The 14,715-nt window shown below is 46.7% G+C and overlaps 1 protein-coding gene across 1 annotated transcript; it reads left to right on the top strand.

The window, feature by feature from the left end:
• Positions 1 to 6,364: 6,364 nt before the first annotated feature.
• LOC141124109 (beta-1,4-galactosyltransferase galt-1-like) lies at positions 6,365 to 7,624 on the top strand. The gene has a single exon (XM_073612191.1). It carries the CDS (start codon positions 6,365 to 6,367, stop codon positions 7,622 to 7,624), a length of 1,260 nt encoding a protein of 419 aa, XP_073468292.1.
• Positions 7,625 to 14,715: the final 7,091 nt, after the last annotated feature.

Below are 14,715 nucleotides of genomic sequence, written 5' to 3'. Positions count from 1 at the left end.
TATGAGAACTTGTATTTGCTGCTGTAAAGGGAAAGGATGGAGTGACATCTGTATGTGTAGAGGGCCATAGCCAGTCCATAAAGGCATCTTCCCCCTCACTGCTTTCTCCCTTATCTGCATCTGGTTTTGAAGGTTGCCTGGGAGAAGACCATCTGGGTGATGGCATCTCAATTCTGGCAGGCACCATTGTGGCTTCACTCAAAGGCAGTAGATGGTTTTAATGCCAGGTCTTCAGAGGTCCTGTCTTTCCATCAGGACAAATTTGGTACACAGGAAGATTGGGCAACTGTTTGCAGATGACATATTGCTGGGAACTCCACCAGTCAGCCAACTTATGATTTACAGAGGGTCCCAGGCTTATCAGCAACACTTTTTCTCCTAGCTGAACATTATGAGCCCATACTCTCAGATAGTAATTCTTCTTGTTCCGCTGTCCTCTGGTGTCAGGAACCGGAGTGACCAGAAATATGTGTCGACTGCCACAGAGTATACCAAATACAGGTAAAGTGCAAATAATATAATTTATTAAAAGATAAGTGGATAACACAAAGAAAACTAACCTCAAATATAGTAAACAGTGTAACGCAACCAGCGAATCAAACAAACAGTGAACACACAATAAAAGACAGCCAAAATCAAATATATTGAGAGAATGGGATAACCAGATCGTAAACGTAACAGAGCCAGGGTCATACACGGGTGATCAAGCAGAGGGAGCAGGGAACAAGACAGGACTGGGAGTGGGAACCAGGAATAGAATGAGCGAGTAGGAAGGGATCCGGCTGCAGGGTCGGGGTCAGGGTCCAGGAACACCTTCGGTAGACATCTGCAAATGTTCCCACTCTTTATGGACTAGCTGGGCTTCTTTAGAAGATTCTGCAGCTAATAGAGGCTATGAATGGCCTCCTCCTAAAGCTTCTAAAGATAATCCACAGAGAGTGTGTTCTACTTGTACTTTCCTAAAGTCTCTGTTGGAGATGGTTGGAAGGCCTTCATCTCTCACTTAAGTTAAGTCATAGTAGGACTTTGGGACACCAGCAGCAGTGACACCAATGTCTTCAGCCCCAGCTGCCCCTCTATATCTGTACTCTATCATTTGGCTCAAAGCTTGAACTCACTCTGGTTTCAATTGAGCCCATCCTTCCATGGAAGCCTCTGTGTTGTAGGGTATATTTGACAAAGCATCAGCATCACAATTCTTGACTGCAGAACAATATTTTCGGCTGAACCCAGACAGTGTCACCAACCATTAATGTCCAGTAGCATACAGCTTGGCCATGGAAAGGACATATGTGAGCGGCTTGTTGTCGGTCCTAAAAAAAATGAATAAAAACCAAGCGCTGATGTGGATAGATATGTGTGATATAAATAAATTGTGCTTAAAAATATATATATACCAATATAGTTAGTGCTATAAAAAAATCAGTAAATTAAAGCTGCTATCAATATAGGGTGATCAGATAACCAAACAAATAGTACTAAGTATAAAATTGATGCGCTTTAAATAAATAGTGCACAATATGCTGCTGCGACTAAGCTTAAATCCAGGAATAAAAAATGCATACATGTGAATAAAATAAATACATAATTATGGTGCTAATACATGTGTTAAAATTGCCCAAAAAAAAAAAATTGCCAAAAAAAAAAAAAAAAAAAATGCCAAAAAAAAAAAAATCTTCAAATTGGTGATGTGACGGTTAGTATAAATAAAATAATAATGACACTCTGAGTACAATGTCCAGGCAGAGATAAATAGTGGGAGAAAGTAAAAATAATTAAACAGTTCCTTCCCTTAATCCAGATTGATTGACTCACTGGGTTAGATGGTTTGTATCAGGATATTTAGTTTTTCTTGCATCCCACTTCAACAATTATACTGCTGGTGATTCGGCTCTCAGGATAAAGGTTTTATGCAAAGCAAGCAAAGAAAAAATAGATCATTGTGCAGTGAACTTACTAGATAGTACATAAGCAAAACAGAGACAAGAGATACACTCACAAACTCCCGGTCTATTAGAAGCATTCAAATAAGCAGATTGCAGTCAGCCGCTGTGGACGAGGTTTCCCATAGAGAAACAGCTGCTGTTAACCTTCAGGTGTATTGCAGCACTGAACGTCCTAAGCTCCTCCCACGCGTTACATCACTGACACGTGACTTTTTCAAGGATATCCTTGAAAAAGTCACGTGTCAGTGATGTAACGCGTGGGAGGAGCTTAGGACGTTCAGTGCTGCAATACACCTGAAGGTTAACAGCAGCTGTTTCTCTATGGGAAACCTCGTCCACAGCGGCTGACTGCAATCTGCTTATTTGAATGCTTCTAATAGACCGGGAGTTTGTGAGTGTATCTCTTGTCTCTGTTTTGCTTATGTACTATCTAGTAAGTTCACTGCACAATGATCTATTTTTTCTTTGCTTGCTTTGCATAAAACCTTTATCCTGAGAGCCGAATCACCAGCAGTATAATTGTTGAAGTGGGATGCAAGAAAAACTAAATATCCTGATACAAACCATCTAACCCAGTGAGTCAATCAATCTGGATTAAGGGAAGGAACTGTTTAATTATTTTTACTTTCTCCCACTATTTATCTCTGCCTGGACATTGTACTCAGAGTGTCATTATTATTTTATTTATACTAACCGTCACATCACCAATTTGAAGATTTTTTTTTTTTTTTTTGGCATTTTTTTTTTTTTTTGGCAATTTTTTTTTTTTTTTGGCAATTTTAACACATGTATTAGCACCATAATTATGTATTTATTTTATTCACATGTATGCATTTTTTATTCCTGGATTTAAGCTTAGTCGCAGCAGCATATTGTGCACTATTTATTTAAAGCGCATCAATTTTATACTTAGTACTTGTTGTCGGTCCTAACATCGAAGTCTGCCTCATACAGGTATTCTTTCAGCTTGTCCACAATTGTCCACTTCAAAGAATTCTAACTTATGAGTAGGGTAGTTTCTCTCAGATAAGAGACCACCTAACGCTTCTCTGTCGACGTCAACATGCAGTTCATCAGGCTCGGGACTTTCGGGTTTCTTTGGTTTTACAAACTCCTTCTGAGGTCTCTTGCTCTTCCTCATCCACTTTGGTCTGCAGGAGCTCAGTGAGGGGTCGGGCTACCTTTGAAAACCCCTCATTCCCCCTTCATTGTGGTAGGTTACAGCCATAGGTTTCCCCCCTGCAGCTATGCGTCCAGTGCCATGACTATAATAAATAATTGCCCTGACTATAAAATAATTGCCCCATTTCCATCTTCTCCTTACCAGTAGCACCCCAAACCTCCTTCTCGTATTCCAATGTATTCAGCAATCATGAGGTTTAGAAGCTGTTTGTGAGTTCTTCCAGCAGGCAGGCCTGGCCGCTGTGGTGTAATAACTTCTTTCAGAGATCACAGGACAGGAGGTACATCGGTCAACCGGGGGTCCTGCCACCATCAGTAAAAAAACGTTGTCCACGTAACATCCACAAAGCGTTGCATTTTGGTTTCCCTCTAAAATGCGGGAAGTAGATCATCCACTTGTACTCTTGTATTGGGGAGGGGAGAAATGCCCCTCCTTAAAGCCACCTCACCACCAGCACCAGACCCTCCATTACTCCAGCAGCGCCTCAATGCTTCTTGTTTTCCTCACCATCAGCACCCCAACACTCTTTCTCCTTCTCACCAGCTGCACCCCAACATTCCTCCTCTTCCTTACCAGCAACACCTCAACACTCTTCATCCCTCCAGGCCCCAACCCTTCTCCTCCTTCTCACCACCTAACCACAACCAGCACCCCAATCCTCCTCCTCACCTACAGTACCCCTAACACCCTTCCTCCTTACTTCCAGTACCACAGCCCTCCTACTTCTCACCACCACCATTATCCTAACCCTTTTCACTAACACCAGCATCCCGACCCTTCTCCTCACCTACAGCATCCATATCCTCCTTACTATCACCAGCATCCCAACACTCCTAATCACCTACAGCACCCCAAACCTCCTTCTCACTTTCAGCATCCCAGCCCCCTCCTCCTCCTCCTCACCACCAACGCCTCAACCCCCCTCCTCCTCACCTCCAATTCCCCAGCTTTCCGCCTCTTCCTCAACCCAACCTTCCTTACTACCACCAGCATCCTAACCCTCGTCCTCACCTGCAGCACCCCAACCCTCTTCACCAACCCCAGCATTCCAACCCTTCTCCTTACCTACAGCATCCCAACCCTCCTTACTATCACCAGCACCATAACCCTCCTTACTACCACCAGCATCCCAATGCTTCTAATCACCTAGAGCACCCCAAATGTTCTGTCTCTCCAATCTAAGCATTGAAAGTGTGATCTTCGTAACTTACAGTTAGCTGTGTTGAGATGTCGATAACCCCAATCTTATTTGGATAAACAGACAGTGACTTGATCCAGACGACACCTTGTTAATCTTGTAAAGTTTAATCCATAAACTGTGAGGATCTTACAACAATGATCATCGGATAGGTCAAAAGATCATAATGTGATCCAGTCCACACATGTGCTGAGATGCATTACTGGGAAAATGAGGAAAGGGTGGGGCTAACTATACAGGATAAGCTGAGATGGGTAGGAACCAGGGACATTTAAAGGCATATCACAAGGCATGTGAAACATGGCACCAAACCTCCTTCTCACTGTCAGCATCCCAGCCATCCTCCTCACCACCACCTCAACCCTCCTCGCCATCTCCAACTCTCCTCCTCTTCTTCAACCCAATCTTCATTACTACCAGCATCCCAACCCTTCTCCTCACCTACAGCACCCCAACCCTCCTCACAACCACCAGCATCCCAACCCTAATTACTACTGCCAGAATCCCAACCCTCCTCCTCACCTACAGCACCCCAACCCCCCTTTCTACCACCAGCATCCCAACCCTCCTCCTTACCTACAGCACCACAATCCTCCTCCTTCTCTTCCTAACCACAGCCCTCCTTCTCACCACCAGCACCTCAACCCTCTTCACCAACATCTGCATAACAACCTTTCTCCTCACCTACAGCCCCCCACCCTCCTTACTACCACCAGCATCCCAACCCTCCTCACCTACAGCACCCCAAACCTTCTCCTTACTTTTAGCACTGCAGTCCTCTTCCTCCTCACCACCAGTACCTTCAGTACACCAACCCTCCTTCCCCTCTCATGTTCCTCCTCTACATACATTTTTTATTAATGTATAAGCATGTATAATGCACAACAATTTCGAGTGTCCCTGCTCTTCACCGGGTGCGTGTTAAATACAATCAGAAAGTGGAAGCCGCATAATCACAATATCATCATGGTCACCTCCCAATACCAACTCTATGTTCATTCATAACTGCAACTTCAAGAGCCATAAGAACATGACACAACTCAAACTGCACTGATTACATAAAAATCAATAATAAGCCCGAGGTAAAAACCCCTCCTGGTAGGGGTCCCTCAAGGGCCACCAAAAGCCTCTCCTCAGCACTGCTTCTCCATCTTCCACCCGACTCCTCTGCTGGCATGGCACATATCTATTTAGGAGCTCCTTAGCTCCCTGCCAGGCCCCCAACCTGGAAATTGGCTAAGGGCACCTAAGTATTTAAGGCAACCCCTCCTGGTCTCCACCCACTATTTTTTGGAATGTTCTCCAACCTTCTAGAAACGGATGGAGGCACCAGAGAGCTGCCAGGAGGAGTCATCCAGCCCTGAGCTCTAGTAACCCTGACCCAGATTCCATGGCTCACGCTTATCCCTGGGCCAGACTATAGTTTGCCTACTCTCACCTCTAGTAGCACACACCAGAGGGAGCTACATATGTACTGTCACTGTTCTAATGACACTGGCTGGGAAAGAGTTAACATCTAGGGGCAATCAAAGGGTTAAAAGAGTGCCTATCAGTACTTGGTGCATTCACGGTGAGGTGTTTTTACTAAGGGATGTGTTTTGTAGGGAAACAAAAACCAGAACCTCTGACAGGATGGAGCTCTACATTTACAGAGCTCTTCCTCGTTGATCAGTGGGTTCTGGCAGTCAATCAGTGGGTGCCGGCACCTGAAGATCGGCTTGTACTGTGACCAATTACAGCCGGCACAGCGGCCGCAGGCGTGCACCCCCTGCCCAGAAGTGCTGGATCACGTATTAGATACATGATCCCGCAAAGGAGAGTTGCCGCCATACTCTTACATGAGGCAAGCGGATAATAGTGTGTAATGTTGGGATATTAGAGTGTAAGCTCCTCTGGTACAGAGACTGATGGGACTTGAGTATATTGGCAATTTCACTTAATATGAGATTACAGATTTTAAACCTCATTAAACTTATTTTATGCTCTTACTTTCTCTTTCTTATCTTCTTACAGCTGTGATCACCTGAGAAGAACAGAATGTGGAAATATAAAAGAGTCATATTCAACACAATATCCATATTTATTTGCATTGTTGTCATTTCTTACTCCTACTATGTAGAAATCAGACATCCGAAGATGAGATCTCATGGACCTCCTATTGCCACAGACACCATTACAGCTCTGGACAGTCGAACATTTATCATCTCCCCGTATTATGAGCCTAGACTTGGCCAATCAGTCCGGGTCATCGCCATCATCCATGTATCTGTGAAAGAGCTCTACTGTATCTTCCATTGTTCCCCCAATCAGAACATCTCTGTCAGGGCAGAAGTAGATCTTCACAGTGACAGATTTGGGTTCCCATATGGAACAGCAGATCTTCTATGTGCAGAACCTTCGGGGTGTAATTACACTTATATGTCTTTCTCTTCAACTGATTCCACAAATACAAGTCAGAATCTTCTGTTTGAAGTCATGAACCGTCCACCACAACCAATCTCCTCCAGTTTCACCGTCTGTATTTCTGCTTTGTATGGAAACTACAACAATGTCCTCCAGATGATCCAGAGTATTAAGATGTACAAGATTCTGGGGGCCTCTAGAGTGACCATCTATAACAACAATTGTTCCCAGAATGTAGATAAGGTGTTACGTCATTACATTGATGAAGGAATTCTAGAGATTGTGCCATGGCCAATAGACCGCCATCTTCGAACAACAAATAAATGGCGTTATTCCAAAGGACTCAATGCTGAGATTGGTTATTTTGGACAAACTGCAACTTTGAATGATTGTCTATACAGGAACATGTACAAAAGTAAGTTTGTTCTGCTCAATGACATTGATGAAATTATTTTTCCAGTCAAGGACTGGGACTGGTCATCCCTGATGGAGAGTCTCCAGAATAAACACCCAGATACAAGTGTCTTCTACGTTGAGAATCACATCTTCCCAAATTCAGTCAACATCTCTGGATTTGACCTGTGGTCTCACGTTCCTGGGGTCAATATTCTCCGTCACAGCTTTCGAGAACCTATTGATTGGAAGGTCTTTAATACCCGCAAAATGATTGTGAACCCCAGGGACGTATTTCAGACCTCCATCCACTCAGCTCTGAAACACAGCAGACATTGGGTGAATCTAGAATCAGGTATGGCCATCACCTTCCACTGTAGACACAAAAGAAGGAATGACATCACCTCAGAACACCTCATTCCCGATGATATATTGAGAAGATACAATATGTCTTTAGTGCCCAACGTCGATAAGGTGATTCAGAGACTTTTTTCCCAGTAATAGATCCTCCCAACTATTCTGAAATGCAAAGACCAGGACGTGACTGAAAACAGAACATTTCTCAATGAATGTTTCTTGGTGGGAATTGTTGCTAAGAAGATCCATGTGATGAATTGGTGAACGTGAACAACATGACCATCATTATGGACATGGACAGTATGAACAGTTGGTCCTGAATTCTGCTTCTAGCTTTCACCTCTAGTGCTCATTAAACAGACAGAGGTACAAAACTGGTGGGGGGATTAACCACTTCCCGTCCTTAGGCCGTATACGTACGACCTCCACCGGCCTCCGTTCACAGCTTCTCCTCTTCCACCAAGGAGCCCCGGGACTGCTGGAAATGGTCGGCTGCCCACAGAGGAGATGGAGGAACATCCATTCTACAAACCCCTCTATGATGAATGAAGCCGGGAGCAAATCTCCTCACTTCCGGGTTCAGTTCTGTGTTGTCCCGGCCGGCACAGTCCGGGAATCAGCCGATCGCACAGATCTCTATGATTGGCTGCCTTGGAGGACAGAGGAGAGATCGCGGCTCCAATAGACATTCATTACCAATAGAAATTCACATGGAATCTTCGTTATTCGGAGATTCAGAATCTATCCAAATTTCCAAATCACAATAGTAACAAATTTCAATGGATCCAAAATAAATGAGAACGAAACAAATGAACTGAATCTGAAAATGAAAACAAATTCAAAATGGAAACATATTGTAATAAATACAGAAAGGTATAAAAGGGAAATACGATGAGGATTCCTACTCAGGCTGCTTTATAGAATAGAAGAGAAAATACTAGAATAGAATAGAAAATAAAAGAATGGAATAGACTAAACAGAATAACATAGAATAAAATAGAATAGAATAGAATAGAAAATGAAAGAATAGAATAAAACAGAATGTAAAAGAATACTATAGAATAGAAAAGAATAACATAGAAAATAAAGGAATAGAATAGAATACAAAAGAGTTGATTGGAAAACAAAAGATTAAAATAGAAATAATATAATAAAATATTTTTTAAATTCTCTTCTATTCTATTTTATTCCATTCTTTTCTATTCTATTATATTTCTTTATTTTCTATTCTATTCTGTTCTATTCTATTAACTTCTATTTTATTCTATGTACTCTATTACATTCTGTTTTATTCTATTCTTTTATTTTCAGCTTTATTCTGTTCTTTGCTTCCGATACTATTTAAATTCCGTTTTGTTTAGTCTATTCTATTTTATTCTTTTTCTATTCTTTTCTATAAAGCAATTTTTCAGTCATGTAATACTGTACCCAAATGATTTTTTGTCCTTTTCTTCATACAAATAGAACTTTCTTTTGGTGGTATTTGATCACCTCTGCGGTTTTTTATTTTTTGCATTATAAATGAAAAAAGACAGAAAATTTTGAAAAAACGCACTTTTCTTAGTTTCTGTGATAACATTTTACAAATTATTAATTTTTCTTCATAAATTTTGGCCACGATTTATACTGCTACATAATTTTTAGTAAAAATAACCCAAATTAGTGGATATTATTTGGTCTTTGTGAAAGTTAGAGAGTCTACAAGCTGTGGTGCAAATCATAAAATAATTGATCACACCTGATATACTGGTGGCCTATCTCATTTCTTGCGACCCGAAGAAGTCAGGAAAGTACAAATACCCCCCAACTGACCCCTTTTTTGAAAGTAGACATTCCAAGGTATTTAGTAAGAGGCATAGTGAGGTTGTCATTTTTTTCCCACAATTCTTTGCAAAATGAAGATTTTTTTTCCACAAAATTGTCATTGTAATAGGTTATTTCTCTCACGTGGCATGTGTATACCACAAATGACGCCCCAATATACATTCTGCTACTCCTCCTGAGTATTGCGATACCACATGTGTGAGACTTTTTCACAGCCTGACCACATACAGAGGCCCAACATGCAGGGAGCACCTTCAGGTGTTCTAGGAGCATAAATTACACATCTAACTTGTTGACTACCTATTACACTTCTGAAGGCCCTGGAGCACCAGGACAATGACACGTGACACTGATGTGGCACTGATACGTGGCACTGATACGTGACACTAATGACAAATGGCACTAATATGTGGCACTGATGACAGATGGCACCGATACATGGCACTGATGACACCTGACACTGATGACAAATGGCACTAATACGTAGCACTGATGACACTGATGTGGCACTGATGACAGATGGCACTAGTACATGGCACTGATGACAGATGGCACTAATATGTGGCACTGATGACAGATGGCACTGATACGTGGCACTGATGACACGTGACACTGATAATAGATGGCACGTGGCACTGGGGACAGATGGCACTGACAGGTAGCACTGGGGACAGATGGCACTGATAGGTGGCACTGGACCAACAGGTCCTCCAATGGAGCAAAGACAGGGGGACTCTGCTCCCCCTCCAGACATGTCAGCTGGACCTTTTAGAGGCCAGAGATTCCTCTATTGGACCCATGGTTGCCTTGAGCAGCCTAGAGACAGGAGGGTCCACTACTGGTGGAACAGTCCACTACTGAAGGAGGGACTCCCCAAGGGGGTACCTTACAGCAAGTGTTCTTGGAAACACCAAAGACACTTTGGACACTCCCAGTCCTCATAAACAACTTTCTCAGAGGGGGAAGGGAATGCGTTTGCTGCACAAAACCATTCATCCAAAGGGATACCGGCCCCCCCGCCAAACCAGCGCCCCTTGACCGAGGCCCCGCACAGGAAGCACAGACTGAAGCTCCTCCACAGCACCGGGGCCCCCTCACAGGTGGGACAGACCCAGGTCCCCTCACAAGGGACACAGACCAGGGGGCCCCTCCCAGGGGACACAGACCCGGGGGCCCCCCACAGAGGACACAGACCCAGAGGCCCCTCACAGGGGGCATTGACCAGGCCCCTCCCAGGGGCACAAACCGTGGCCCCTCACAGGGACACAAGCCATAGCCCCTCGCAGGGCACAGACTGGAGCCCCTCACAGGGGGCACAGACCCCTGCAGCGCCACCCCTCAGGAAAGGGGGGGCACCACGAGGCCTAGTAAGCCCCCGAAGTCACGGCCTAGTAGGCAGCAAAAGCCGCTGCCTAAATTTCTGGCTGCCCGCAACGAGCACGCGGCCCGCTGGGGGACTGCAGAAGGCCGCAAAAGCTGCGGCCTAAATTTCTGGGAGCATGCGGCCCGCGGAGGGAGCATGCAGCCCGCGGGGGGACCGCGGTAGGCCGCAAAAGCTGCGGGCTAAATTTTTGGACACCCGTGGCCCGCGGTAGGCTGCAAGGGCTGCAGGATAAATTTCTGGGAGCACGCAGCCCGCAGGGGGACTGCGGTAAGCCGCAAAAGCCGCGGGCTACATTTTTGGACACCCGCGGCCCATGGGGGGACCACGGTAGGCCTAAATTCCTGGCCACCCGCTGCAAGCACGCGGCCCACGGGGGGACCGTGGTAAGCCGCAAAAGCCACGGGCTAAATTGGCTAAAGCGGTAGGCCTCAAGCTAAATTTATGGACGCCCGCCGTTGGCCCACGTTCCTCGGGGGGACCGGGCCAACCCTGAGCCCTGGATGGACCCGCCGGCCGTGAGTGGGGGGACCGCCGGTAGGCCGCAAAGCCGCGGGCTAGATTTTTGACCGATTCCAGCCAGCAGACCGCAATCCGCGCTTAAACTAGCCCCAGGACCCACGATCGCCCTCCTCCCAAGTTTCACCACCAGATACCCCCCAATACAAAACCCGAGGGTGGAAAAAAAGGGGGTGTGTGTCCCAAACAGTAGGCCAGAAGGGGGTGGGGGGAGAGAGAGGGGTGGAGGAGAACCCTGAAGGGACCGACCACCCCAGGGAGTACCTGTGCCTCCCACCCCTCTAGGGAAGGAGAGGTGGGGGCCCCTTACGTACTGCTCCAGCGAAGTGCGCGGGTAACGTTCCCAGACAGATCCTCATCTCCAACCGAAGTGGGGGGCTGTCGGCCATGAGGAACGCTGCGGCACAAGACCGAGACTCGGTCATATGCGACCTCGCGAGACGTTTAACTTGCAGGGCCAACCCCTGTCCACTGGGTCTATGTCGCGGCTGACCTAGCGCTTAGCTGAGGTCTGCACGCGCTCGCTGGCCAGACTGTGGTGACCCTCTGGATCTTAGTATCCAGTCCGTCGCCCAACCCGGCAGATGATTGTAGATCTCGCCGGAAAAAAATGCAGGAAAAAGAGAAAATAACAAACAAAAAACTTCCAGGACCAGGAGGGAACCAGGTCCTTACTCCTGACTAGGCAGAAAAAAACGGAATACCTAGAGCAGGGAGGGGGTTATATACTGACTAAGGACGGCCCATGGGCGGAGCCAGGTGCTCGTTTGCATTTTTGTTCTGCCTAGTCCTACTCCTTTGCCAGAATTTGCCAGAAAGGGGCGGGTCCTTACGTGGATTCACATGCATTGTGACTTATAGGGGAAGCGCTGACCTCTAGTGGTGGAAATATATAATACAACCCTTGGAAGGGGATGAACTAGATAAATGGTGTAAGTGACTTCAAAGTGGATATATAGGAAAAGAATAAAAGGGGGGGAGGGGTTATATGTAAAATGAGGAGTACCCGTGAGGGTTATTATTATTATTATTTTTTTTATAAAAAATAAAACATTATATTGAATATTTTTCAATAAAAAAATCTGAAACATGATATTTAATGGAAAGATAAGGACCCATTAATGTCCATCTACTTTCTACAAAGTGGAATCTAACATTTTGAAGAAGAAAACTTCATATAGTTTAGGGATAAATATCCATTCACCGAACAATTTATTAGGTCCCCCTTGCTAGTAGTGGGTTGGACCCCCTTTATTAGGTCCTCCTTGCTAGTAGCGGGTTGGACCCCCTTTATTAGGTCCCCCCTAGTAGCGGGTTGGCCCCCCTTTATTAGGTCCTCCTTGCTAGTAGCGGGTTGGACCCCCTTTATTAGGTCCCCCTTGCTAGTAGCTGGTTGGACCCCCTTTATTAGGTCCCCCTAGTAGCAGTTTGGACCCCCTTTATTAGGTCCCCCCTGGTAGCGGGTTGGACCCCCCTTTATTGCTAGTAGCGGGTTGGCCCCCCTTTATTAGGTCCCCCTTGTAGTGGGTTGGACCCCCTTTATTAGGTCCCCCTTGAGATGGTTTATTACTAAAATACCCATATCCTAAATAGTATCAAGAAAGAATTTGGATACAGTGGGGCAGCAGGGCTGTGTTTTGGCCTAGGCCAACAAGGCCTAGGCCTAGGGCGGCACTTTGCGGGGGGGGCGGCAAAAAGGGCCGCCCCCCTGCATGAGAGGAAGCCCCCCCACCCGTCTTGCCGATTCCCGGCTCCCTCTGCTGCCTCCCGCACACATGCAGCCCACGGCGGCCGGCTTTCTGTAGCGGCGCCGCGGTGTATGGGCGTGCTTGGCAGAGGGTGGGGGCGTGAGTTACACGCCCCCCACTCTCTGCCAAGCACGCCCATACACCGCGGCGCCGCTACAGAAAGCCGGCCGCCGTGGGCTGCATGTGTGCGGGAGGCGGCAGCGGGAGCCGGGAATCGGCAAGACGGGTGGGGTTTTTTTTCTCATGCGGGGGGGGGGCGGCGTGTGTCACTCGCGCCCCCATAAGCAGCAGGTGACAGGTGGAGCCTTAAGCTCCGCCTTCCCTCCCCTGCAGTGAATCTTCTCCTCGGCCCTGGGGCGGGATCTGACTGTGACGTCAGATGGAGGAGAGAGAGGAGCACGAGGGAAACCCCCAGGACAGCAGGTATAATGATTAAATAAATTATATCAGTGTTGTGGGCACTGGCAGTGGCAGCATTTGATGGGCACAGTGGCAGCATTTGATGGGCACAGTGGCAGCATTTGATGGGCACAGTGGCTACATTTGATGGGCACAGTGGCAGCATTTGATGGGCACAGTGGCAGCATTTGATGGGCACAGTGGCAGCATTTGATGGGCACAGTGGCTACATTTGATGGGCACAGTGTTAGCATTTGATGGGCACAGTGTTAGCATTTGATGGGCACAGTGTTAGCATTTGATGGACACAGTGGCTACGTTTGATGGGCACAGTGGCAGCATTTGATGGGCACAGTGGCTGTGTTTGATGGGCACAGTGGCTGCGTTTGATGGCACAATGGCTGCGTTTGATGGCACAATGGCTACATTTGATGGCACAGTGGATGCGTTTGATGGGCACAGTGGATGCGTTTGATGGGCACAGTGGATGCGTTTGATGGGCACAGTGGCTGCAATTGATGGGCACAGTGGCTGCGTTTGGCACAGTGGCTGCATTTGATGGACACAGTGACTGCATTTGATGGGCACAATGACTGCATTTGATGGGCACAGTGGCTGCAATTGATGGGCACAGTGGCTGCATTTGATGGGCAAAGTGACTGCATTTGATGGGCACAGTGGCTGCAATTGATGGGCACAGTGGCTGCAATTGATGGGCACAGTGGCTGCGTTTGGCACAGTGGCTGCATTTGATGGGTACAGTGGCTGCGTTTGAGGGCACAGTGGCTGCAATTGATGGGCACAGTGGCTGTGTTTGATGGGCACAATGGCTGTGTTTGATGGGCACAGTGGCTGCATTTGATGAGGCACAGTGGCTGCATTTGATGGCACAGTGGCTGCATTTGATGGGCACAGTGGCTGCATTTGATGGGCACAGTGGCTGCGTTTGGGCACAGTGGCTGCGTTTGATGGCACAGTGGCTGCAATTGATGGGGCACAGTGGCTGCAATTGATGGGGCACAATGGCTGCATTTGATGGCACAGTGGTTGCAATTGATGGGGCACAGTGGCTACAATTGATGGGCACAGTGGCTGCGTTTGATGGCACAATGGCTAAGTTTGATGGCACAATGGCTACATTTGATGGCACAGTGGATGCGTTTGATGGGCACAGTGGCTGCATTGGATGGGCACAGTGGCTGCAATTGATGGGCACAGTGGCTGCATTTGATAGCACAGTGGCAGCATTTGATGGGTACAGTGGCTGTGTTTGATGGGCACAGTGGCTGTGTTTGATGGGCACAGTGGCTGTGTTTGATGGGCACAGTGGCTGCATTGGATGGGCACAGTGGCTGCAATTGATG

The sequence above is a fragment of the Aquarana catesbeiana genome, linkage group LG01, assembly GCF_042186555.1.
Source record: "Aquarana catesbeiana isolate 2022-GZ linkage group LG01, ASM4218655v1, whole genome shotgun sequence".
Taxonomy (NCBI): domain Eukaryota; kingdom Metazoa; phylum Chordata; class Amphibia; order Anura; family Ranidae; genus Aquarana; species Aquarana catesbeiana.
Note: the sequence above shows the minus strand (reverse complement) of the source record. Positions and strands in the feature narration are given on the sequence as shown.

Bases quoted from the DNA above. Each gene is read 5' to 3' on its own strand.
- LOC141124109 (XM_073612191.1), top strand. From the start codon at position 6,365: ATGTGGAAATATAAAAGAGTCATATTCAACACAATATCCATATTTATT.